Here is a 24,208-nt window from a genome sequence, read left to right as displayed (position 1 = left end):
AAATTTCTATATTCAAGTAAAAAACGATCTCGTGTACCTTAGCCTCCTCGGGTTTACCAAGTGTGGCCTTAGGTTTCACAGCAGGTTCCTCCTTCTAAAAAGAGTAAGTATGTCAAGGATAGTGCCAGGAATACTTAAAAGAGAAAAAAATCTGTCTACGCGAAAGGAATGACTTTTAACGTGGTGTTGTGTACCTTTGCCTCTTCGGGTTTACCAGCGGGTGTTTTGGGTTTCGTTTGCGTTTCGACGGGTTCCTCTTTCTAAAAGTTAATAATCTCGATAATGGAATCGTTCAAAAAAAAAAAAGATATCGCGTCTACGTCTAGGCAAAAAGTATGCGATTTGTGTACCTTAGTCTCCTCGGGTTTACCGAGAGTGACCTTTGCTTTGGGTGGCTCTGTTTTCTAAAAATCAATCGTATCGTGTGAGGTATTTGTGAGGCGAACATCGATAAATAGTGTATGTATGTCGTATAGGTTTTATATACCTTGGGTTCTTCTACTTTGGGTGTGGGTTTGAGTTCCTCCTAAAATTAATGGACGTGAACTTAAAGTATTTGAATATGATTCAATCGATACGTATCGTGTATGATGACGTATATACGATATGTAAACTGTGTGTACGATAAAATTGCGTGTTCATTTTGTACCTTCTTTTCTTCCTTTCCAACGATTTTAGCTTTTGTGACGGCTTCCTGCTTCTAAAAAAGTATAGAAACGATCAGATTTATTCGCTGTTCGTTAGTACACTCGCGTTAATGCAAGCAACGGCTAATACTCGATATTTTTGATATTTTTCAAGAGTAACGCTTTCTAATTAGGAAATACATTTATATACCTTCGTCCCGTTGGAAATACTGTCCTTTTGTATAGAATCTAACGTAGGTTCTTCGTCCTGAATAACATTCGTACGAATGAATGAAATATACAACAGATAAAGAATAAAAAATAAACAAATAGAAGAACCGTAACAAACTCGTGAGATATTGTAAACTATTGAGTTCTTTATTCCCTGTACCTTAGACCCCTCTGTTGACTTTGTCGATGACCTACGTCGTGTGAGCGGTACTTTTTTCTAAAATTGCAAACGAAGAAACAAAAATTATAAATATACGAGTCGCGTGCTGGATTAATCAAATTGTTGAAAAATAATAATAAAAAAATGCTGGTACCTTGCTCGCTTCGTCAAGTTTGCGAGAGGTAGATTTTGGTTTCGCTTCCTCTTTCTAAAATGATCAAAATTAATTGCAGTTTCTTCCTATTAAATTATTCGTCTTTGTGGCAATGATACGTGATATGCACGTAGGTGTGCGTGTGCATGTGTATGTGTATGCGCTAGCGTTCAAAAATATCCAGACCTTTGCTGATTTTCAACGAGATGTATTTCGGTTACAAAATTACGAATGAATCAGAGTACAATAATTTTATTCTTTTGAATCATCATAGCGTATATTTATTGAACGATAGCGTGCGTGCATGTATAATATATATGTAATGCTGTAATATTTTTAGAAATCTAAATTCTATAGAATTTACATATATATATATATGTCGTATATCGTATTATGTACCTTGTCCGTCGTGACTTTTTTACGAGTTGTTTTTAATTTCGGTTTAACTTTCTCCTAAAAGAAAAAAAAAGAAAAAAAAATGTATGTTTCACTTTAGTTTTCAAGTGTTGAGAGACAGAAGAGTATCGATGCTATTCTACCTCTATATCGTCAATCGATTCGATCGAAGGCGTTTCCGATTTATCTTTCAGTGTATCGGGTTTGTCATTTGTTTCATTTAAATTTGTTTTCCAAGTGTCCTAAAACATGGTCGGTTAATACATATTAAAAAGAACAATAAAATAAAAAAATATATTAAAAAACAATTTTTGTATGTTACAATTTCGTTCTGATTATTTGTGTAGTGCGTATGTACCTCGGGTACTGTGTGCTGTGTCCGTGATAAATCTATGCTAGTCTTTTCTGGCACCTAAAATATTATTCGTTTATAATTCGTTCATACCGAACGACAATTTTTCATCATCGAAATTTTAATCAAACGAATCATGTACCTTTCTCCAAATTGATTTAATTTCTGGTTCTTGTGGCCTGTCTGCCCAGATGTCCTACAAATCGTGTATTCGATCATGCGTATATATTCGGGTAAATTTTGAATAGTGTACGTCAAAAATGAGAGAAAAAAACAAAAGAGAAAACGAAGAGGAGATGAAAGAGAAGGAAAAAGAAAAAGAAAAAAAAACTACCTCTATTTCATTATTTGGCTCTTGTATAGTCGGTTTAGATGTAATCTTTGGCATATCCTGTAAATGCGTATACGAAACAAAATAAAATAAAAAGTAGTGAATTAAAAATGTGTTACTGAATATTACAATCTATATGCGCTCGTGTACCTTAACTTTCTTAATGGGTTCAATTTCAAAATCACCTGGTCTATCTGGCCAAGCATCCTGAAATTTGCTTATCTGTTAATATCTATACTTTCTCTATGCAATGCGATGTACAGTAAAGCCTCTCGTATTCCAACAGAATTTAGCACCAAATTTCTTTGATTAATTCTGTTACAAATACCATTGTTATACTATGAAGAATGGATACTGTGAAATTTTTGTCTTCGAGGCTCTACTGTATTGTAAAAAAAAGTAACTACCTCTGCTTCGTCATTCGATTCTTTGAATGGCACATTAATTTTAGGCTGTGACTCATCCTATAACGAAACAAAAGTTGTATCAAAAGAACAGTAATCGTACGCAAGGAAAGAATTAATAGCAAAGTTCTACCTCGGTGTTTCTAATTAATTTCCTTTCAGGTATGCTTGGTCGTGGATCGGTGGAAACCTAAAATTGTTTTCGTTTAATGTTCACGATCTTTCTCGTTTTTTCTGTCGATGCGAATGAAAACGTAAAATGTAAAAAGTTTAGTCGTATAAAGTATAGTGTTATACCTCGTGTATTGTATCTTTACTAGTACTATGGGTTCGTGGTGCAGACTCGTGTAATGACTTTGGAACATCCTAAAATTGTATTTTTATAAGTAATCACCAATTGACTGAAGGTACTGATTAAAAAAAAAAAATCGAATTCATCCATTCTGTACCTCGTATTTACGAACTGGTAATTCGTCGCGTTCGGTATGCTCTGGTCGTGATTTTTCCTACAAACAATTTTGCACGATAAAAGAATATAAAAAAATGCTGATAAAAAGGTATCTACCTTGACGTTAGATTCCTCAGGAATTTTATATTTCATATAATCTGGCTGTGATCGTTCCTACAAACAATTTTGCACGATAAAAAATATAAAAAAATTCTGTCACGCTTAATGCCGATAAACAAAGATATCTACCTCGATGCTTGGTTTTTCAGGGAATTCGCGTGTGACGAGTGACGAATATTTTACATTTAGCGTGTCCTATAATTGGATTTAATATTGGTATATTAATCAGTCGTTCTATAACACGAAAATTGCAAATTTTTATGTATTCGCGTACCTCACTTTTTCTAATGGATCTTATTTCCGGCTCTCTTGGCACTGAAGCCCAAATATCCTATAAACACGATTTGTCATGAGCATGTGCGTCTTTCATTGTAATATCAAATCATTTTTTTTTAAAGAATCGTTTACCTCGATATCATCGTCAGGCTCGGGCTCGTAATATCTAATACTATCTCTCGGTGCGATCTATAATGTCAGTATGTATATTTTAATTTCCAACAAATTCTATGTTTTACATTCTCGCGAATCTGTAGTGTGTATATTTAGTGTTTTGTGTACCTTTACGTGTTGTGTTGGTGTTAGCGTAGGTCTAAACTTCGGGGTCTCTCTATCTGCCTAAAAGTCCAAAATAATAAAAAAAAAATTAAAAATTGGTAAATTATATTTTTTTGCTGGAAAAGAATCGTTTCGTTTGTTTGGCAGATCGTATCGAGGATGTAGTTCAAGGACAGAAATTCTAATCAAAAGCTCAACATTGAAATAGAAGTTATCCTTGCTGGATAGCGTGTCAGTGAAATAGATCTATGCCATAAGTAACACGCTGTGAGTCGGAGCTGTCGTTGACAACGACTACTCGGTTTACGTACTACGTTAAGTGAACGCGCCTCATCTTACGTTTTTTCTAAAAGTTCATGCTACTAATTACTTAAAAATTGTAATCAAATATGATACATAACGTATCGTAACGTGTTATATTATTTTATCGAATGCAACGATTACTTAAATACGTACACGTCACACAAATATTTGATATTAGGTATTATTAGCCTTCTTGAGTCATTTGCAAGAAGGTCGGACTCACACACGATACTTACTGTTTCTATTCGTGAGACGAAATTCTTTTAAGTTTACACAAAGTAACTCTTTACGAACATTAATTACGACGTTAATAAGAAGAACTGACAAGGGAGTGATTAAAATTTTAATTCTAAACAAAAAGAAACGGAAAGAAGGGAACAAAAAGGAAAAAACGAAAACTGATCTTTTACCTTTTCTGTCGTCACCTTCTTTTCAACGATGGAAGATCGCCTGCTTTCTGACATGACCTCTGCTTCCATCTGTTTGCGCATGAAAAAAAAGGAAAAGCTAAATTAATGTAAGAACGAAAGAATTTTAGTTTGTAATAGAATATTAGTTTAGCCGTGATAAGTGGCATTTGCAAATTAGCATTACGTAGTTTGGGTTTAATTATTCTGTACTCTTGTACCTTTTGCATAGATAAGCGACGCGGTATTATGCGGCCGTCTTCGAACATCTGCGTATTAAAAGTAACAAAATAAATAAAAACGTAAGAAAGCTATTGGGTTTCTACAGTTAAGCGATTTAGCATCTGCTCATACTGTTCTGTACAATCATTAAAGGGTAAATACAAAATAATGTTTAACCTTTTCTTCTGTTGCTACCAAAGAACTTCTTCGACTTTCTGTTCGTATTTCTTCTACCTGTTAGAAAATTAGGAAAAAGGATAAATCAGTGTTAGCTTCTTTATGCCTATATAATAATATTTTATATATGAAAAATTCTACGCAAAAAGTTATACATATGTAAAAATTCTGTATGAAAAAATTATATAAATTTAATTGATAAACAATTGCTACTCACTCTACTAATAGACTGCTTGCGAGATACCATTTTTTCTGCTTTAAGTTCCTGGAATAAGAAAAACCAAATAATAATAGGAATAAGTACGTAAAGATTTGAATAAGCATAGTAAATTGAAAAGACAGAACCATCCTTACCTCCTTCTTTTCTTCTGCTTTCTTCACAATCTTTTTCTGTAAACACAAATTCGTTTAATTTATTTCTCTACGTTTCGATCTAACGAGTAAATATCTTAAAATTCATGTCCAAAATATTACCTTTTCAACTTCCTTCTTTTCTTCGACTTTCTCTTCTGGTTTCTTCTATACAAAAGTAAATTGTTATCAACTCGTTTATCGATCCTTATGAATTGAATAATGTAACATTCCTACCTTTACGATAATTATACACACGTTTGACGTATATCATACACTCTCGCGAATAAGTTTACTCGTATGTCACTAAAATGTACACATGAAAATCAAATTACACAAAACACAGACATGCATGCGGAAGAATAGAAATAGAGCGAAAGAGAGAAACAGGAAAGTAGGACAAATTACAAGTTATAGCTTTTTTTAGGAAAATTTCAAAGCCCAGCTTCTAGGATAAGGGTAAAGAAAGTTTGCTGAAAGCTTAAGCATTAGATTATATGCGAAGAAAGATGAGATATGTGTTGCATAATGATTAAATGATTTCAGATAATTTTGCTGGAATAGAAACGATCTTAAAGTAACAATAGAAATAACTTCATAACAAATAGGATCAGAAATAATAAAAGCTGAAACATATCAAGGTTTATCAGTAAAAGCTGAAAAAGTATGTGAAGCTGAAAGAAGCAGTTAATATCGTAAAAGCTGAAAAGGAATGCATTTAATTCGCAAAAAGCTGAAAATAATTTTTATCGTTAGAAGCATGCCTTTCGTCCCTTTGGATCGATTGGATCGAATCTATAAGCGTACGCATAAAAGCCGCATGTAATAATTGTTCGCAATACTGTTCTTGCAATGCAATTGGAAAGCCGATTCGATAATTCGAGCGCATACTTTGTCCAAATGAAATATTTGACACTCATTTCTCACCTGTAGAACTTCCAGTTTCTGAAACAGACAAATAAACGATTGTGTTTAATATCTTGTCAACGAAATTGTATACAGATATTTCCCAGGCATTTTTGAGTCGCAATCCCTTTTTATTATAGCCAAATAACTTTCTGAATAATATGCTAATCGAGAAACATTTTTAATAAAGTAAATAATAATAATAAATATATTTCAGAATAATTCCAACTTCTACAACATAATTCTAATTCCCAAAGGTGGGGCGACCCACGGATTAGGAACCTGGACTGTATAACTTTTGCAATGGTTTTTACATAAACAAGTTTCTCACAACATAAACATATGTATGTAGTTAAAACAGGGGAACACAAAGCATTCATACAAATATAACCACTACAAGGAACCATAAAGGGTGGGCGCAAAAGGTAAAATGACGCCGCAGTTTGTATTTCTAGATGTGTACCGTGTAAAGTAAAAAGGTTTTGCTTCAAAAAAAAAGTCACTTTACGAAAAATATGATATCCACTTTTGTGTGAAAAATGAAAAAAAAAAAAATTATTCATACCTTCTTGGGTTTGTCGATACCGTTCTGTCTGTTGTCGGGTATATCCTTGAAAATAATTAAAAAAGAAACATCTTGATCAATCTTTTAAAGTTTTAACAAAAATCGTCAAAAAAAAGAGTATAGAAGAATATAATTATACCGGGTGGTCTAAGGTTTTCACCCGTCCGCTTTATATTCTATGAGCATAAATGAAAAACCGACGTTACATAAACGTAGATCCTTCGAAGTTTTATTTAAGATAGTAGAAAATGAATTTTACTATTTCACAAAATTTGTTTCGATTACCCTTCGATTTTGATAATCTATGTTTGAATAACGTTACTTTCCTATTTATATTCGTAGAATATATCCACAAAGTTCGAGTGGAGAAACCATGAAACACCTTGTATATCAGACACGTTAGAAAAAAGTTGATACGAAAAAATATCCAATGATTAAAAAAATAATCTGAACTGTATGTATATCTGTGTAAATATGTGTAGCGTGTATGTGTGTACCTCTACTTGTGAAATTGTTTCCGAGTCTGGTTCCTCGATAATCGGCTCCGCGGTGCTGGACTCGATTACACTCACCACTTCCTCCTCCTCCTCCTCCTCCTCCTCCTCGTACTCCTCTTCCTCTTCTTCGTCGGGAACGGTTTTTTTGTCATCGTACCAGATCGAGCTTTTTACCTTTTGTACCGTAATATCGAGATGCAGTTCAAAAGAGCCGAATTATCGTATAGATTAAATGGAAAAGATAATTTTGTTATCGATCATCGTTTCTTTCAACTTTATCAAAAGCAACTGTTACTTCGTGTTTACGTGAGTCTGTGTTCTTAGTGTGTAGCAAGGGATAACTGCTAATTACGGGCAAATGGAGGAACGAACACGTAACAAAAGGAAAAGACAGGTTAAATGAAAAAATAGTGTAATCGTAAGAACATTCGCTACCTTCTCTTCTTTCTTTTCTTCCTTTTTCTCTTCCTTCTTTTCTACCTTCTTTTCCTCTTTCTTTTCTTCCTTCTTCTCTTCTTTCTTTTCAACCTTCTTCTCCTTCTTCTCTTCCTCTTCTTCCTCTTTCTTCTCTTCTTTTTTCTATAATACGTACAAGGAATTGCATGCAACATTCAAGGACATATATGTACATATGTTTTCAACCACCGTGAATTGAATATGCAAACGAACGCAATTTACTCATGGATGGGGAGAGAAAGTTCGAACGAAGATCTCTGTACATCTAAACAAATATTGTACAACAAACTCGCGACATTGCACGTAACTTGAAACATTGGGCACAATTTGTAACAGGGGAAAGAAACAATATCGAGCCATTTTTGATCATTAATTTTCAAAGGTCCAACCAATGTCGAATTTCGTGTTTCTTACCTTGACGACTAGTCGCGCCGACGATTCGTCTTGACCAAATTCGTTACTAACAACTACTTTGTATGTTCCCGAGTACGAAGTGGAGGCAGACGTGATTGTCAGTTTCATGTCTGTACCATTGAAAGATATCATGATGTCCTTGGAGGATTTGACTACCGTGGAATCTCTGCAGAAGCGGAAATAGTCCAATAAGTTTAAACGACTAGGCAGAAAGCACGTACAGGTAACCGTTTAAAATAATGTATTTACCTGTACCACGTAATGGTGACTTTGCGATCCTGTTTCGAGAGGCTAGCGACAAGTTCGATCGATTTACCCTCCTCGATCGTCTAAAATACAACAAATTACTCAGATTTTTCGATTCCTTTCTGACGAAAAGAATGCGCTATCTCCGAAGAGAAGCGGCATAGTCGTCGAATTTTTTCCATAGCAGTGAAAAATGGAAGAATTTCAATTGTGAAACTCACCGCAGACTTCAAGCCGGATTTAATCTTCGGTTTCTCTCCTTCTTCCATAATCTCCGTCACTTCTACAACCTGCGACGTTGCCTCTCCCTTCTCGTTGCGAGCCACTAACTTGTACACACCCTTGTCAGAAACCGATACTTGCTCGATTTCTAACTTGACAGCGAATTCTCCCTGCGGGTGTAAATTTCATTAGCTTCGCGTCTCTGTTATTATTAAAGCGAGAGCTTATTACGTACGTCTTTCACTTGCTCGATGTGAACTTTGTGCCTCGTGTCTTCCTTCACGGCCTTCGTTTCTTTGAACCAAGTACAATCTGGCGTAAACTTGGAAAGCACGTGGCACTCTACAATGACCGTCTTCTTCTTCACGATCTTTATGACCTTTGGCTTTTCCTTGATCACGGGTATAACTAAAATCACACGATGGAAACACGCTATCAGCCCTTTGTACTCGAGAAGCGTTTTAACGTCTACGATATTCCTGTGATTTCAATTCGATAATTAACCCTTTCGCTTCGGCAGTCCAGTCCATCGTGGATGCTGTATGTACGTTTTCCTAACTCTTAAATAACAATAATTCTTCTAAGAACCGTATATGAAATACCGTTTCACTGTCAATGGATTTAACAGATTTTTTAGCATGAAACAGTATACGATTTGGATGTTTGAAATATATTGCGTGAAACGTTTTGATGTTGTTTCAACAATGAGTAACTTTAAGAAGTGATTGATCCAATATGTCAATATATTATTATATATGAAAAAATATATTATTGACTACAGATAGCACTTGTATATGCATCATTTGGATGCCGGATATATGGGGTGCCGGGCTCAGGAGTCGTCGCGTGATCGCCGCCTATATGCAGCACTCGAAGCGAAAGTGTTAAAGATTGAATTATGGAAAAAAATGTACGAGTTCCTGTTTCAGAAATAATCGCTTCTCTGTCGCGAAGACTTTCCGCGTTGCGTCTTTAAATTTCCCATAGATGCGTGAAAAATGGCAAATTATCGATCCACACTAGGAGATAACGAAACTAAGGTACAGATGAAAACTCACTCTCGACGTTGAGCGTCAGATTGGCGTTCAATTCGCCAAGATCGTTCTTGATATTACACTTGTACAAGCCCGAGTCTTCTGGGCCAGGATCGTTCAGAGTCAATTTGATATAATAGATATCCTCCTTCTCTTTAACGACGCTGATCGAGATCTTCGAAGACTCCTTCACCACCTTGCCGGCGTGAGTCCACACAATCTCGGGCTTTGGATTTGCCTTTACCTTGCAATCCATGATCACAAGTTTACCCTGGTTTTGCGACTGAATACGCGGTTTCTCCACAAACGTCGGACCATCGCCTTCCGGTTCTGGTTCCGCTTCGATGTTCAAGTTCAAATTGGCGTTGCTTTCGCCGTATTCGTTTTTCACGTGACATCTGTAAGTACCGCCGTCCGGTGCTGAAGGATCCTGCAACAGACATTTAGATTTATCGCCAGTTTCTACTCGGCCTGTGAATTATTAATTATTAAACCGCGCGTTGCTCAAAAAATCTTCAGCGATAGAAGGAAGCTCGTTACGTATCCGAATTTAGCATAAAAAGTACTTGGCGTTTCGTATGGAAGCTCGTACGACAAATCGTTAGTTCAAATATTACAAATAATTGGTAACGCTATGAAACGAACAATTACTAGCGCAAGATTATGATAACATAACGATGTAAAATTTCGATGATATTACCTTGATCTCCATGATTAATTCGTAAACGTCTTCCTCCACGGTTTTCGTCTTGATCGAAATCTTGGAAGATTCCTTGACGACGTTGGTCCCACGGAACCATGTGACTTCCGGTTTTGGATTCGCCTTGCATTTGCACTTCATCGTGATCAAGGTACCGGTTTCGTTCGGAATGATACGCGGTTTCTCGACGAACGTCGGCGCGAAACCAGGTCCTTCTTCTGCATCTTGGAAAGATCCAGGGTTAAGCACGGTCGCGAGAAGAGTCCACTTCCGACCGTTCAAACGGCAGAAGCGACTCGCTCAGCCGAATCACGATTTTGGTCGAACCGAACGACTTTTCGTTCAACGAAAATCGCGATCCAGCTAGTCAGGGAGAGTTCGATTTATTTTAGTGTTAGCGAAACTTGGATGACGTTAATTTTTCTACTATACGTTGTTCCTGCGAATTCTCGAGCTTTCGCGCGAGATTCGGCTCAGGATTCGAAGCGGGTTATGAAGCGACCAGAAAAGGACTCTGTGATTAGTTAGCGATAGCACAACATGCACTTACCTTCCCTTGGAAACAACCAGGAAACATATCGTGTCTGTACTTGTACGCGAATAGCACAGAATAGCGTATTCTTCCGATGGTCTTTTGTTTTATAAGAAAAACGTGCTAGGAAAGGTGGAAGGTCCGAGTTTCAGAGGGAACGTCTCGTTTGGCTGTCGACTCAGAACGGTCGAACCGTTTCGCAAAAACGCGGAGTAACGTACAGTCGAACTTGGGTAACTCGAGCCTTCGTAGAGTCTGCAGAAACAGTGCAGAAGTCCTGAACACTTTACCCGTTTATCTCGTAAAGTGTCTTAAGAATATCAATTTTTTCCCATTCCTTTCCTCTGTAATCCGTACGTAGAAACGCGAAAGAATCGGAATTAGCCCGAGTTAACTTGCTATATCTGTTTCTGTAGCTTATTATAACTTGTATTAATTTCAAATAATTCGAATTTAAGTGAAATTAATTTCGATAGAAGGGTTGAAAAATTCGAGCTACCGAACTTTGACTGTACTCTCTCGAAAAGTAAAAGTGAAAAGAGCAAGAGCCAACGAGAACCGCGCGGCGTTTGTTGCATCGAGAGGGACTTGCCTTGGAAGTTGAGCGAGATGTTGGCGTTACTCTCGCCAAAGTTGTTAAACGCGTTGCATCGATAATTTCCGCCGTCGGCCTTCGTCGGATTCGATATCTCGAGCGTGAGCAAATACGCGTCCTTTCCGGTTGCCTTGCGTGACATCTTCACGCGTTTGCTGTCGGTGATCGCTTTCTGGCCTTGGTACCACGTTATATCCGGTACCGGATGAGCTTCCAAGATACACTCCATAATCAAAACGTCTCCCTCTTGTCGAATAGTTGGCTTCTTTGGGAAACGCGGTGGTTTACCGTCTGGTATTCTGTGTAAATCCACACGTCAGATACTCGGCTCGATTCTCCGTTACGCGAAGATCGAATCTGCGCCACACATGTAGTTTGCGCGTTCGTTGTTCGAGTTTCACGGGTCGTCGCGTCGCTAGGAAATTTTTCAAACAAGCTTCCCTCTATCTAAAAATCTATTATTTTTATTAGAAGAAGAAGAAAAAAACAATTTGTAGCTCTTCTTGCTCATAATGCCCGGCCATCGAAATGGAACCATCGAAAATTTTCAACATCCCTCGGTAAATCGCGAAACGTAAGCGGATTTTACACGCAATAACAAAGTTTCTCCATTGCCAAGCTATCTCTTTCTTTACTGGATTCTTTTTATTTTTAAATTAAAAGCGCCTTTTATTTTTAACGAAGTGTCGCTGTTCAACGCGTCGTAAACCACTGCGACTGCAAGAACCGCGTTCGTCGCAAGGAACGGTGTTACTCCCGAGAACAAGAGAAACGAAAATCTCGTAGCATTCTACGAGCACGTAAATCTAGCGACGCGACGATCATCCGGCTCGAAACACGGTCGATGCATACTTTAGCTTGTCACCCCCCTCGAAGTTTAAGTTAATGGTGGCCACACCCTGGCCGTGCTTATTCTTCGCGACGGCTCTGTATTCGCCTGCGTCGCCTTTCGCCACGTTGTCGATCTTTAACCTCGCGAGATGGTACAGCTTCTGATCGAGTTCCAGCGACATGCTGTATCTTCCTCCTTCTTTCACCTCTTCGCTACCGTGATACCTAATTCGTGCCCATCAAACCATCATGTATGCTCAGTGCGTTCGAAGGGTGACGCGATTGGAAGTACGAAAGTTCGGTCGCTAATGACGTTCGACTATCGGTCTCGAAAAATTAGAGACAAAGAGAGAAGGGTAAGGGGAGCGGCATGCTGTGACAGGACTACGAGCTAGTGTCTCGATAATTATTCACAGATTTACTGGCTGTACTTCACCGATTTTAACGACTTTCGCGCACGTTATCACGATCAACGTCCCGAGCAATTTCATCGATACGCACAGCTCGTGAAAATATTTCAACAGTCATCAGGCAGCTACGTTACACGATACAACTTTTATATTCCACTTACTGCATACTTGTGCAAGTAGTTCAACGATTTTCGTTAACGACGAATGCTGAAATACTCAACTCGGTTCTATCGTTGAGAAAGAGACAGTATCGCGTATCGGTGAAATGTAACTTAAGACGTCGATCTTGACGACGTACCTGTCGAATCGTCGAAATTCGTGAAGCGTGCCACATACTATACCGGATGTTAAAAAAAAAAAGTGGCCGATATTTGTAAGATACGATTGTTGCCATGGTCACGACGTACTTCCGCGCTGTAGACGTGCACGCAATCTTACCACTTGACACTCGGTTTCGGGTCGCCGACTAATCGACATTCGAAGGTGATGGTGTTACCGTCGTCGGATTGCCTTATCACCGGTCGTTCGGTGAAGGTCGGTTTAATACCGTCGTCAGGTACGGGCGCCTCGTCGCCTATGTTCATACAAACGATCTACGTGTCGAGAGATCCCTTTACAATATCATTGCTGTCGCTTAATCCCTTCGCACCCTTATCTGGTTCAGCGACCAGGCAACCAGGCGCACGGTTCGATATTCAACCCGTACTGCTTGATCTGGTTGCGGAAGGTTTAAGCTCTTCGATTCAAGGTCAGAGCTACGTATCGATTCGAAGTTGCGCTACATCTTCTCTACTTATCGCTTTCGTTGGAAACAGACTGATTCGCCTAGCAAACCGACATCTCCTAACTTAGGTTGCTTTTCATCGTAGTCGTGTTCATTTGTTCGTGAAACACGCGTTACTTTACCCTTTCTCCTGCCACTGTTTCTCTTTTTTTTTTTGTCCTGTCCTGTCCTGTCTGTACGATGGAACGACGTTCGTCTCAACGTCGTAGGAAAGTGTGACTGAACGCGGTCTAGCGTTTCCTTGCCAATGTAATTACGCTCTCTCGGTTATTTACATTCTCTTGTTACTACATAGAAAAGCTCACGTACGTTTACCACTCCATAAACTCTTTGGTAAGTGCGATAATTGGCTAAGCGAGTCGACCCTTACGTTGCGTAATTCGTTCCCTCGACTGCGATGTTCTCGAGCGGTGTCGATCTTGCAAGAGAAAAACACGATCCCTCGATCTTCCATTTTCTTCTATCTTTTACATCGACGAAATAAATTACAACCGCGAATGGATCAAAGTCCGATCGCTCGATGAACGCGTAAACGCGACAGCGTTCGTCCGATGATCGAATATCGCAGCGTAAAGGTTCGTGAAACGTGAAATCAAAGTATATATCTACGGTTTGTACGGTTACGATTCAAGTCCCTTTTAGTAATGTCAAATTAGTCGATGATCTCTTAAAACACATCTGAGCGTACGCATGAGTATATGTACGTTATACATAAGTCTAACATCGAATGCTACTGTTTCTATCGCGCAACGAATATTACACGTGAGAAATTCACACGGCAAACGATGTTCGTGCCGATGAGAAGACAAATGTCTTCTGTATGTAAATGTGACTGTAGCAACCTAACGAAGCGTCAGCACGAGGCGATCCGCATCCCATGCACCGATTTTATCGTTCAACCGTGCAGAGACTAGCTACGCGTACTCTTTCTTCTTTCAATTTTGCCTCGAAGATTTGAACCGAATCGATGATGTCTCCGGTCGTTTCGATGGTCGTAGACAACGTTGAAATACAAGGATTGCACTAGTTTTCTTATCTATCGGATGCGTGGAATGCTAATCGAAATTAATACGTGATTCAAGCAGCTTTATCGTTACGGATTAATTAGAATTCAATTTGCGATCTATGCTGTCGATCTATGCGGAACTCCCGATAATCCTTTTGCTTTTAGTCTTCTTTTAGATTAAATTGGGCTGTATATCGTCGCTCCGTCGAGCTAACAATCGATACGTGCTCATTGCTCGACCGAGATAAATCATTAAAAAATAAATACCACACGTACGGATGGAGACAGAATATGAGAAGAAAAAAAAAGCGTAAGGTGGGTGAGAAGAAAAAATAAAGAATAAAACAGAGACAAGGTCGAAGAGAGGGGGAAATGTACAGGACAGAAATTCAGAGAACGTGTGAAACGTAGAAACAAGATAGAGGATCACCGATATACACCCCGAATTAGTAGAGACAGAGAAAAGTGAAAAGGTGGGTGACGGTAAACCGATTTACATTTCTTCTTAAGCGACGGACGTAACGTTGGAATTTCCACGGATCGTCGATTCGACGAAAGAAACGAAAGGCAGATCGAACTAACGATACCGCGTGTACCGTACAACTACGAGGAGAAACGCCAACTACGAAAAAATGTAAAATGAATTTCTTTGTATTTCTTTCGATGACGCGAACGTGACGTCGAGCTGATGTCACTACGAATCGAACAGGAGTACGAAGAAATGTAAACCGGTGCCATCGAGTGTTCGAGCACGTGGACAGCGATAAAGTGAGCTGATCTTATATTATACTTACTATCGAAGTTTAGGGAAATAGTAGCGTTGGATTCGCCGAGCTCGTTCTTCGCCGTGACCTTATATTTACCAGCATCCTCGACGGTCACGTTTTTGATTTCCAGGGTCGCGAAGTACGAGTGGCCATCTTTATCGACGGTTAGCTGAAACGTTTCGACGGTGTTTGATAAAATATTGACGTACTTGCTGTTAGAAACACATGATAATGATTCATTGTTAGAGCCAAGCGATCGTTAACGATCGTCAGAGCGTAACGCTGGTCGAGCGAAACTAATAATTTCTCATACGTCGATGTTGTAGCAAAGCTAACGATGTATGAAAGGAGCCGACGACTAACCTTGTGCCTCGGCGAATCTTTAACCAAACTTCCATCGTGAAACCACGTTACTTTTGGCGTGGGATCAGCCGTGATGCGACATTCGAAAAGTAATCGTTTACCGTCGTCTTCTTGTCTGATAGCAGGCTTCTTCGCAAAAGTTGGCGCGATTCCATCGATTTGTCTACAAGAGCGGATGAAAATTTAAAGTGGACGTAAAAGTGTTACTTTCGTTGGTGAAATATCAGACTGCAAACGCAAGTGTAATTTCCACTCTTATCATCTTTGTTAGGTGAATAAACGTCTTGCGGTGTTAGTAAGCGCCGCCTGATTATCGGTAGAACAGGTCGGTATTTGGTCGGACGAGCCAAAATTCTCCTACCTATGCAACACGATACTTTCACGAGCAAAAATACTAATCGCTGATGTTGCATCAACGCGTTGTATGTTATACGTAAGAAGATTAGCCACGAGATACGAGCTTGCTTCTCGAAACGTTCGCGAAACAGAGAAGTCGTACACGTTCGTTAAATTTGCCATAAAGTGCAACGCGATCTGGCAGCACCGATGCCACAGCGATATCTTTTGTTTTGTTTAGACGTTGCTTGTACGAGTCGGAGGTATCGTACTATGGCGCCGTTGTTAGCCAGCAGGAACAGAGCCCCGTAATGGCTCGTTCGAGAGACGCTTCGTCTACCAGAAGCTCGGTGTAAAACGCGAGATCAACGAACCCCTTTCATTCAAGCTGCATTCGAATCGGAATTTCCTGCTGAAATATCGCGTCGTTTGCGTCCTATCGCGCGCCCTCGTGCTCGTTCTAGCGCGTAAAACGGCCAAAGTATAATAAGCATGCTCGGTAGTTCGCTACTATGACGTGGTGGAGCGGAGCTCGAATCAATTTGCCGTTACTGCCGCGGCATTTGACGAAAATAAAAAGAATAACGTAGCGAAGCGATCGTTCCAAAGTGTAAAACCAATAAGATGGCGCGATAGGAAAGAACGGTAGCAGAAGGGAGGAACGTCGAAACTAACTTTAGCAAAGAAGTAGGCTGCAGCTGTTTCCTGCGGCTTCCACGCTACGGTCAATTAGCTGATTCGCCTCGCGGATCGTGATTCGTTCTCGTTCCAAATCGGAGGGAAAAATCTCGCGGCGGGACGACTCGGGAAAACGTAGATTTTCGAATCGGAGAAGGATTTAGAAAGGTACGGGCGTCAAAGGCTCGCGTTACTTTTAGAAATTCACGGGAATCACGTCTGTTGAACGGATCCGAAAATATAACATCTCGCCAAGCGCCTCGTCACGTTCCCGAAGAAGCAACTTTCGACCCAATTTCTACCTGCCTTAGAACGTTCGCCGAGCGAAAAATAATCGTGCAAAAATATTTCACCGAGCGATGTCACTGAGATGCAACGCGTCACTGCGTGTGCACTCGTTCAACACGCTTACAGATAAATATCGACGCGTACAAACGTACAAACGATCGTCGTACAAACGGAGCTTAGAACGTGGAAAGACACGTTTCGATCGACCGCCTCCTCGTTCCTCGACTTCGACTACTTGTCGATCTCTCGAAACCGAATCATCGTATCGGCGAGGAAGCATCGGTTGAAACAATTCGACGTGGCAAGGGTCGTAAATATTTCGAAGCTGCCACGAGCGCGTACATAGATACTTTTTAATAAAAAAAAAGAAAAGATGTTCAGGCAACGCATCGAAGATAGACAGACGGTCCGCGAACAAATGTCGTCGGTTAAAAGACCGAGAATGAAAATAGAGGAGAGGTTCTCGATTCTATTTCCACGTCGACCAGTCAGACTCGTATGCGTGGGCAGAAGAAGAAAACTGAGCGATCAGCCAGCTAGAACAGCCGTAGCTGTCGGTTTCTCTTATCGGACGAGCGCGTGAGCGCACGTGAACGCGTCCAGAAATAGCGAGCATTCCGCGACGATTATTATTAGTTAGCCGCATTTGATGTGCACCTAAACATTGTCGACGAAACCGCTCGTTTGGTTGCGGTTGCTTCCTATCTTGCCCGATATCTTTTATCCCGTCTTTGGTTAGTTCCTTTTATCTGATACGAGCCACGATTCCGACAAACGGTGGGTTATAATCTTAAATGTAGGTTATAATCACTCGCAAGCATTCGCTGGTACTCGTTGAAAGCAAGCAGATCACTCACCCCTCTCTGCTGAGATCTTCCGCCGCTAAAACCATAAAAAAGAAACAGAAAGCGAGGTAAGCGAAGCGTATGGTACGTGAAACGCATAGGAAAGAGAAACACAAGAAGCGTTAGAACAGCGAAATAAAAATGAAAAAGGAAGAGAAAAAAATAAAAGACAGAGCCTGGAGAAGCGACAAACGTTCATCATTTCGAAACGCAATCGATCGTCGAACTTACTTCTCTCTAGGCTCGTCGACAGCTGGAAAATAACGAAACTTTATTTCGAATCTTTCGAATTGTATGGAAACGAAGAGAGGAAGCGTTAGGTACACGTGAAACGTAATAAAAGGAGAACGGTATTTCGGTTATAAGGACACGGACAGTCCGAGACCGAAAACGAAGGGGTCAAGAACGTATCTATTAAAAGAACAATCTTTCGAGTAGCGAACGTCGAAGTAGCGTGTAACGCGTTGCGCAACGTGACGCAATTTACGATATGGAGGAAAAGAAAAAAAAAAGAAAAGTAGCAACGAGAGGCAGGTACTCACGGCTGAAATTCAGGTTGATCGAAGCCGCGACCTCGCCCATCTTGTTCTTGGCCTTGACCTTGTACAGGCCAGCGTCGGTCTCGATAACGTCGTCGAGCTCCAGAACGACCAGGAACTTGTTCGTCCCGATGCTCTGCATCCTGAAATTGGTCCTCGCATCTGCGCTGAGTTCTGTCTCGCCTCGATACCACGATATCTCGGGTTTAGGCGCGCTGATCAGTTGACACTCGAAGATCAGCCGGTTCCCATCGTCCTCCTGCCTTAGTTGCGGCTTCTGGGTGAAGCTCGGCGCGAAATCGTCGGCGACCCCCATGGTGTTGGGTCGCCTTCGCCCCTCCTCCCTTTACCGCGAATTTCTCGGGTGGCGCGCCACCCTCTCGCCTTAGAAATCGAGGACTCGCTCGGTTCTTTGCTTCTTTTCGTTGCTTGCCGACAAATCTCGTCTATCCGCTTCGAGTCGGTTTAAACGGCGCCGACCCGCGGCACCATCCAACCGTTAGCCTCCTTCCCTCGCTGATGACGATCCTCGTCAAATCTGTCGATCCGAAAGATCGTCTCGATCAGAATTTAGCGATAAATGATTTTCGTATCGGGCATCGTGGAAAGACGCTTTGATTGGAAAAACTGTTGCTTAAAGAAATAAGGAAATTCGGTGTTGAAAGGGTCGATAGTCGTCGCTAAATAGACGTTTCGTAGAGCAAAGATTAGAGCGACCATTAAGTCGAGCGATAGATTAACTTGGACGGCTCGAGATACAAGAACAGCTTTTGATCTCACAGTCACGGGTAATGCGAGCCAAATTATTATATTTCGCGCGTTACATCCAAATTCAAGAAAAGATATATCGCTACTGAGGAATTCAAAATAGATTTTATGTAATTCGAAAAATGTCGTACCACCGCCGATATCGTCCGTCGTTTGTGACTTCCGTTTGAAATTTACGCGTTTCTTCCAACTTGTACATTCTCGGACATTTTCGTGCCCTACTTTGCAGATTTTCAGGCTTTCGGAAATATTCAAAGCGTAGCACAAGTGCCGGCGGTGGAATTCCGGCGAACGATAAAACCGGACACCAATGGGAAACAACGTTCGAAGCAATCGGTATTTTCGTGGAATCCGCGACTCCAAACGCGGGTTTTCAGGATTTTCCAACACGTCCAAGGCCGAACAATGACGCAACACCTCTATTATTAATGCGACTCTTGGCTCGAAAATAGGCGAACCAGTTATCTCGGTAATCGGTTATTATGTTTGGCATCTAATAGCGAAAATGCACGCGTTTGATTTACGACGCGTCTGGCGAATCAAAAAATCTTATCTGAACGCCTTCCGAAAAATCTCCAATCTCGTGCCATAGAAAATTTCCTCCGCGACGACGATAGCGAAAAAAGAATTTACTTCGTATTTAATCGACGCGGATGTAACGTTCCGACGTAGCGAATATAACTCCAAAGTACAAAGTAATTTCGTCACGATACGAAGCGTTTACGGTGGCTGCGACAAGTATTGGCACGTCGTTGTATTTATCGTAGCTTCTCGTTAATTAGGTGCGAATAGACGAAACCTCGTGAGGTTTGGTACGCGGAGAAGGCTTCGTTTCCAGGACAAAGATACGCGTTAATACTTTGTTTCTTAACACCGTTGTAAGTTCAAGAGATAGGACGCGACAAGTAGCGTAAAAATCCGAGGAAAGAAATGCAAATCGGAACGAATGCACCAAATGTTACAACGTCACGGTAAGACTTGGCAACGAGCCTCGAGACATTCCTGAGATTGCTCGGCTTCGTAACGCTCGTTCTCATTCTGCTCCTTTCCTCCGCTTCGTTTTCATCTTCGCTAACACCGTACTACCGTTTGGCCGTTTAATTCGATGAAACGTAACTTGGCACGTTAGTTTCTTCAAGATCATCTTGGATTAAAATCAAATTGAATCGAAAGAGTGGAAGATACGAGCAGGTATCTCTACCTGTAACGTTCTGTTTGCACGCGGTACTCGAGAAGGAAGGGAAAAGGAGAGGAGAGATAAAAACAGGGAGGAAAAATAAAAAAAAAAAAACAAGCGGTTGAAAAAGATTTGCCCAGCGTTCGATTGATAAAGAAAGACGATCTGGGTTAACGGCCCCGATTTTCCTTCTACGAAATTGAGATCCGAGCCCGACCTTTCCAAACGGCAAGTTCCTTGCTCTTTGTTCGAGATACACTTTTGACAGGAGAGTTCTACGCGTGCCAAGTGAAGAAGGGAATGACCGAAGATCGAAAGGGACGTTCGAACACGGACGTCGTGCGTACAGCGATTTCTAAGGTTTTCTCAGCAACTCGGACGAAACTGCTCGTTTCGAATATTCCACGAGTCTGTGCATAGAAAACTGTCCGTATTTTTCGACCGAACGGTTCGTGATAATCGATCAACCAAGTTAACGATCGCGCGTCGATTCGACAGGACGTTTGGCAGTCGCTTAGATCGAAGGTCGTGGTTGGCCGTTTCAAAAATAGGTACACGGATTTTTATGAATGGAAGAGAACGAACGAACCTTGATCGGTATTCGACGTTATTTTCGAGACAATCGCGTTCGATCGACGCGTAAAGATGTTGGGCAAACTCTTTTACGAGACAAGCTGCGAGATTTTGGTTGCGGAGGAGCGCGACGATCGATGGACGAACAGGTGTTTAGCGAGTAACGCGATGTCTCAATAGTTTCGTTCGCTGAGACTTGGCATAATTTTATTGTCTCCTCGCGATGTAATATATTCGATGACAGACTGGCCTAATAACAAGTGGCACGATGTAGAGCCGGTTATAAAAAGCATGGAATGAATGAAACATCGTTTAGCAATGGCGAGACAGAAATATCGAACGATGTCGCGGCGTTAGCCGAGAGGAAAAATTAGCCGATGTAATTTTTCTTTCTAGTGTCTGCGGTGTTAACGGTGCTACGCGCCACAGAAAAATATCTCCATTCGCCGCGTTATTCCAGAGAAAAAAATACTTCTTTCGCGTAATTTTCGTTTGCGTTTCCAAATACCCGAGGCAAGGTGTCGTACAAGTGGGAAAAAAAGCGTTAAATTTATATTCGTAGAAATATCTGACACGGTATATCCTTAAAAAAAAAAACTCTATCGTAGTCTCAGTTTGTTTTTGAACTATGCTTAAAATATATGCTTAAAATATTATTAGATTCCGATCGATATCTAAAATGAAGAGGATCGGAAAGCGAGGGAGTAGGAAAATTTATCACGAGGAAATGATTCACGTTTCGAATTACAAGCACGGAAAGAGTATTAGATCATCGTGGGGCTAATACCACGGTAAGCTCGGCAAGTGCACTAAATTCGACCTAGAAGTTAAAATTATTGGTCGAGGCATGCGTTTCGTCGCTCTCTTCTTCCGTCTACGCTACTATTTTCCCTGCATCGCTCTTGTCGCAACGTCTATTTCCGTGGACTGAGTCAAATCTATAGCAAGAGAAATCGTACATCGTGGAAATGTTGCTGGTCGCGAAATTCTTTTCTCGCTCTCGCGTACGTAGAAACACGAGGCACGAAGATTTAGGAGGATACAGAGAGTATTTATAGCGCTAATCTTATGGAACGAGCATGTCGGAAGGCGCTACGATATAATTTTTAAGTTGCCCGTGAAAGATACGACGAGACCGAAAGATTAAACGATATATCGATATTCGACTATGACCAGCGAAGACCAAAACAATGAATTAGTCATCCGTGCTAATTTCAACCAGGCCTGACCATCAACAGGTGTAATTTTCAGGTTGGCTGACCATGAAGTTTATAAATATCGTGGAATTATGAAGCGCGTCGAGCATACGCGATCGACCATGAATTTTTGACAAATCGACAAACGTCCCCATTCGTATTTCCAACATACTTTTAAACCGATCTCTTCTTCACATTCTTCGGTTACTTTACCAGATTTTCTCATCGATCGCGTACTTTGTGTGTTTATATTCGCGCATATACATACATACATATTATATTACTTGTATGTTTATATTCGCGTGTGTGCAAATATTCTACTCGTTTCTTTTTATCATTCGTCTATTGGTTTTCGCTATTATCGTCGATGGTACTAACGTTGTTCCACCGAGATAAAAAAGAGAAGATTTTGAAAGAGGAAGGAAAGAGACGAGGGAAAGCCAAAGTGGCGGATAGATTGCGAACGACGATTAAACGAATTTGGAGAAGGTGCGAGAGAGGAAAAGCCGACAAAGTGAGAAAAATATAGTTGGATAGATGGTTGGAACGTCGAACGAGACGACGAACCGTTCCTGCTCGCGTTACGCCCTTCTAAAAATAAGTAGACTTCGAGCCTAGATACCTAGATAGTAGTCTACGAATAGTTTTCGGTGGTCGGACGCGAACAGACTCGTGGCAATTAGTCACCAAGCCGCTAGACCACCGTTTCGACCACGAACCATCGAAATCTCTTTCGATGCATCGTTATTCGCAACGGTCCGTTTCTGGGCCCACGGCGCCTCGTCCTCTTCTTCTCGGAGCGACACGCGTGTCAAGGTCGTCGTACCGATCGTCATCGATTCCAAGATTGTATCTCTCGCGAGCGGAATTTTCCGCCGTTCGAATCTATCGCCGTTTAAGATCGTCGTATAATCGATACCACTCGCGCATTACGTTTCTCGGATTTCCACGGAAATCTTCGAATCTCGGTTACGGTTGCAACAATCGAGCAAGATTGCACGTAACGCGCACAAGAATCGAAGAAACGTCCAGCTGAAAGAATAGCTTACGCACCGGCGTCCTGATCCAACGATCTCCAAGGGAATACGAACGAGTACAGCACTTGGTGGTGCGGTCGCCAACGAAACGTAACACTTTGAAGCACTGAAGCACCAAAAGCACCCACGATTCACCATAGACGAAGGTGGAACAGGCTATACGTTGGAAGGAAATTAGGGAAGACGATAAATGAAGAACGAAAAGGGGATGTTTAACGCGATGGCGAAGGAGGAAAGGGCGCACTGTGTACTTCGTCCATTTTCGCACATTCGTATGCTCGCTCGTATACCCTCTCACGATCAAGGATCCAGTCTGTGAAACGGGAAAACTTACTTGAAGCGAGCGGTGAAATATCCAAATAGTTAGACGAGTAAATACGGTCCGTCGATGGCCGTGCCGGCGTTAGAAATCCTCGATTGCAGGCACCTTGGGGGGATTTAACGTGGATCTGTGGCTCGAGTGGGTCGAGCTCGCGGCTCGTCGATCGCGCACTTTGATTCTCGAAAGTCGAAGTGAAATTACGCGTACGAACGTAGAAAAAAGAGAGAGAGAGAGAGAGAGAAAAAGAAACGAGTGGGGAAAAAAAGAGAGAAATTTCTTTGATATTCGATCGTCTTTGTCGTGGTCGTCGTCACTGTGTGGTCGTCGCTCCGTTTATAACGTATCCTGTTCGTTTGGCCCTGTCTCTTGTCTCTTCTTTGATACGGAGCGTCTGTCTTGGCCGTCCCAGTCACCGGGGCCCCGCGCGCCAACTAACCACACGAAATATCGCCGTGACACCTCGACGTCGGGTCCAGCGTCTCTGCGTCGGCGCAACTTCCACGATAACCGTTCCTGCCCGATCTCCCCACCCTAAGAACGCCTACGCCGTCGAATTTCGTGGCTCGCTCCTGACACTGAGGCCAGCCGAGTCCTGCGCGATCGCCGACTACCTGACACGCAGGATCCACATCACCCACAAGGTACACACCCCTTTCGTCAACCTCCGCCCAGTTACCTCTACCAACATCCAGCCGTCCCTCTACCATATCCATGCTTTTCATCATCCACCCTTTTTTCTTGGCACTTACCCTGCTATTGAACTTGAAACCTTGTAATTAGTGGGGGATCGAGGTATTCGCAACCAATGAAGTTGACACTACCGTGCGAAAATAACAGCGGACGCGCTCTTCGTTTTACCTTCGCGTTTTACGACCGTTTGCTCT

The 24,208-nt window shown here is 41.3% G+C and overlaps 1 protein-coding gene across 1 annotated transcript in view; it reads right to left on the bottom strand.

The window, feature by feature from the left end:
- Positions 1–23,766, bottom strand: part of LOC117237692 (twitchin) — a 77,671-nt gene extending 53,905 nt beyond the window's left edge. The window contains exons 1-47 of the mRNA XM_033501961.1: positions 23,337–23,766; positions 18,255–18,789; positions 17,944–17,965; positions 15,566–15,728; positions 15,230–15,371; positions 13,084–13,219; positions 12,257–12,460; positions 11,402–11,703; positions 10,278–10,495; positions 9,602–10,007; positions 8,779–8,951; positions 8,543–8,713; positions 8,325–8,404; positions 8,076–8,241; positions 7,641–7,784; positions 7,206–7,379; positions 6,709–6,753; positions 6,165–6,182; positions 5,361–5,405; positions 5,241–5,276; positions 5,104–5,151; positions 4,887–4,943; positions 4,709–4,756; positions 4,491–4,559; positions 3,781–3,837; positions 3,631–3,687; positions 3,497–3,553; positions 3,352–3,417; positions 3,220–3,276; positions 3,104–3,160; positions 2,952–3,020; positions 2,788–2,844; positions 2,658–2,714; positions 2,401–2,457; positions 2,254–2,310; positions 2,062–2,115; positions 1,926–1,979; positions 1,711–1,809; positions 1,571–1,624; positions 1,172–1,225; positions 1,018–1,074; positions 838–894; positions 650–700; positions 488–526; positions 351–404; positions 195–260; positions 38–94 (exon numbers count right to left, since the gene is read on the bottom strand). Coding sequence (XP_033357852.1) covers positions 38–94; positions 195–260; positions 351–404; positions 488–526; positions 650–700; positions 838–894; positions 1,018–1,074; positions 1,172–1,225; positions 1,571–1,624; positions 1,711–1,809; positions 1,926–1,979; positions 2,062–2,115; positions 2,254–2,310; positions 2,401–2,457; positions 2,658–2,714; positions 2,788–2,844; positions 2,952–3,020; positions 3,104–3,160; positions 3,220–3,276; positions 3,352–3,417; positions 3,497–3,553; positions 3,631–3,687; positions 3,781–3,837; positions 4,491–4,559; positions 4,709–4,756; positions 4,887–4,943; positions 5,104–5,151; positions 5,241–5,276; positions 5,361–5,405; positions 6,165–6,182; positions 6,709–6,753; positions 7,206–7,379; positions 7,641–7,784; positions 8,076–8,241; positions 8,325–8,404; positions 8,543–8,713; positions 8,779–8,951; positions 9,602–10,007; positions 10,278–10,495; positions 11,402–11,703; positions 12,257–12,460; positions 13,084–13,219; positions 15,230–15,371; positions 15,566–15,728; positions 17,944–17,965; positions 18,255–18,567 — 4,524 coding nt within the window. The 5' untranslated portion in view covers positions 18,568–18,789; positions 23,337–23,766. The remainder of the gene's footprint in view (positions 1–37; positions 95–194; positions 261–350; positions 405–487; positions 527–649; positions 701–837; positions 895–1,017; positions 1,075–1,171; positions 1,226–1,570; positions 1,625–1,710; positions 1,810–1,925; positions 1,980–2,061; positions 2,116–2,253; positions 2,311–2,400; positions 2,458–2,657; positions 2,715–2,787; positions 2,845–2,951; positions 3,021–3,103; positions 3,161–3,219; positions 3,277–3,351; positions 3,418–3,496; positions 3,554–3,630; positions 3,688–3,780; positions 3,838–4,490; positions 4,560–4,708; positions 4,757–4,886; positions 4,944–5,103; positions 5,152–5,240; positions 5,277–5,360; positions 5,406–6,164; positions 6,183–6,708; positions 6,754–7,205; positions 7,380–7,640; positions 7,785–8,075; positions 8,242–8,324; positions 8,405–8,542; positions 8,714–8,778; positions 8,952–9,601; positions 10,008–10,277; positions 10,496–11,401; positions 11,704–12,256; positions 12,461–13,083; positions 13,220–15,229; positions 15,372–15,565; positions 15,729–17,943; positions 17,966–18,254; positions 18,790–23,336) is intronic.
- Between the last annotated feature and the right edge of the window lie 442 nt (positions 23,767–24,208).

The sequence above is a fragment of the Bombus vosnesenskii genome, unplaced genomic scaffold (genome assembly GCF_011952255.1).
Source record: "Bombus vosnesenskii isolate JDL3184/JDL3185 unplaced genomic scaffold, Bvos_JDL3184-5_v1.1 scf7180000013397, whole genome shotgun sequence".
Classification (NCBI taxonomy): Eukaryota; Metazoa; Arthropoda; class Insecta; order Hymenoptera; family Apidae; genus Bombus; species Bombus vosnesenskii.
This window is presented reverse-complemented; position numbering and strand designations above follow the sequence as displayed.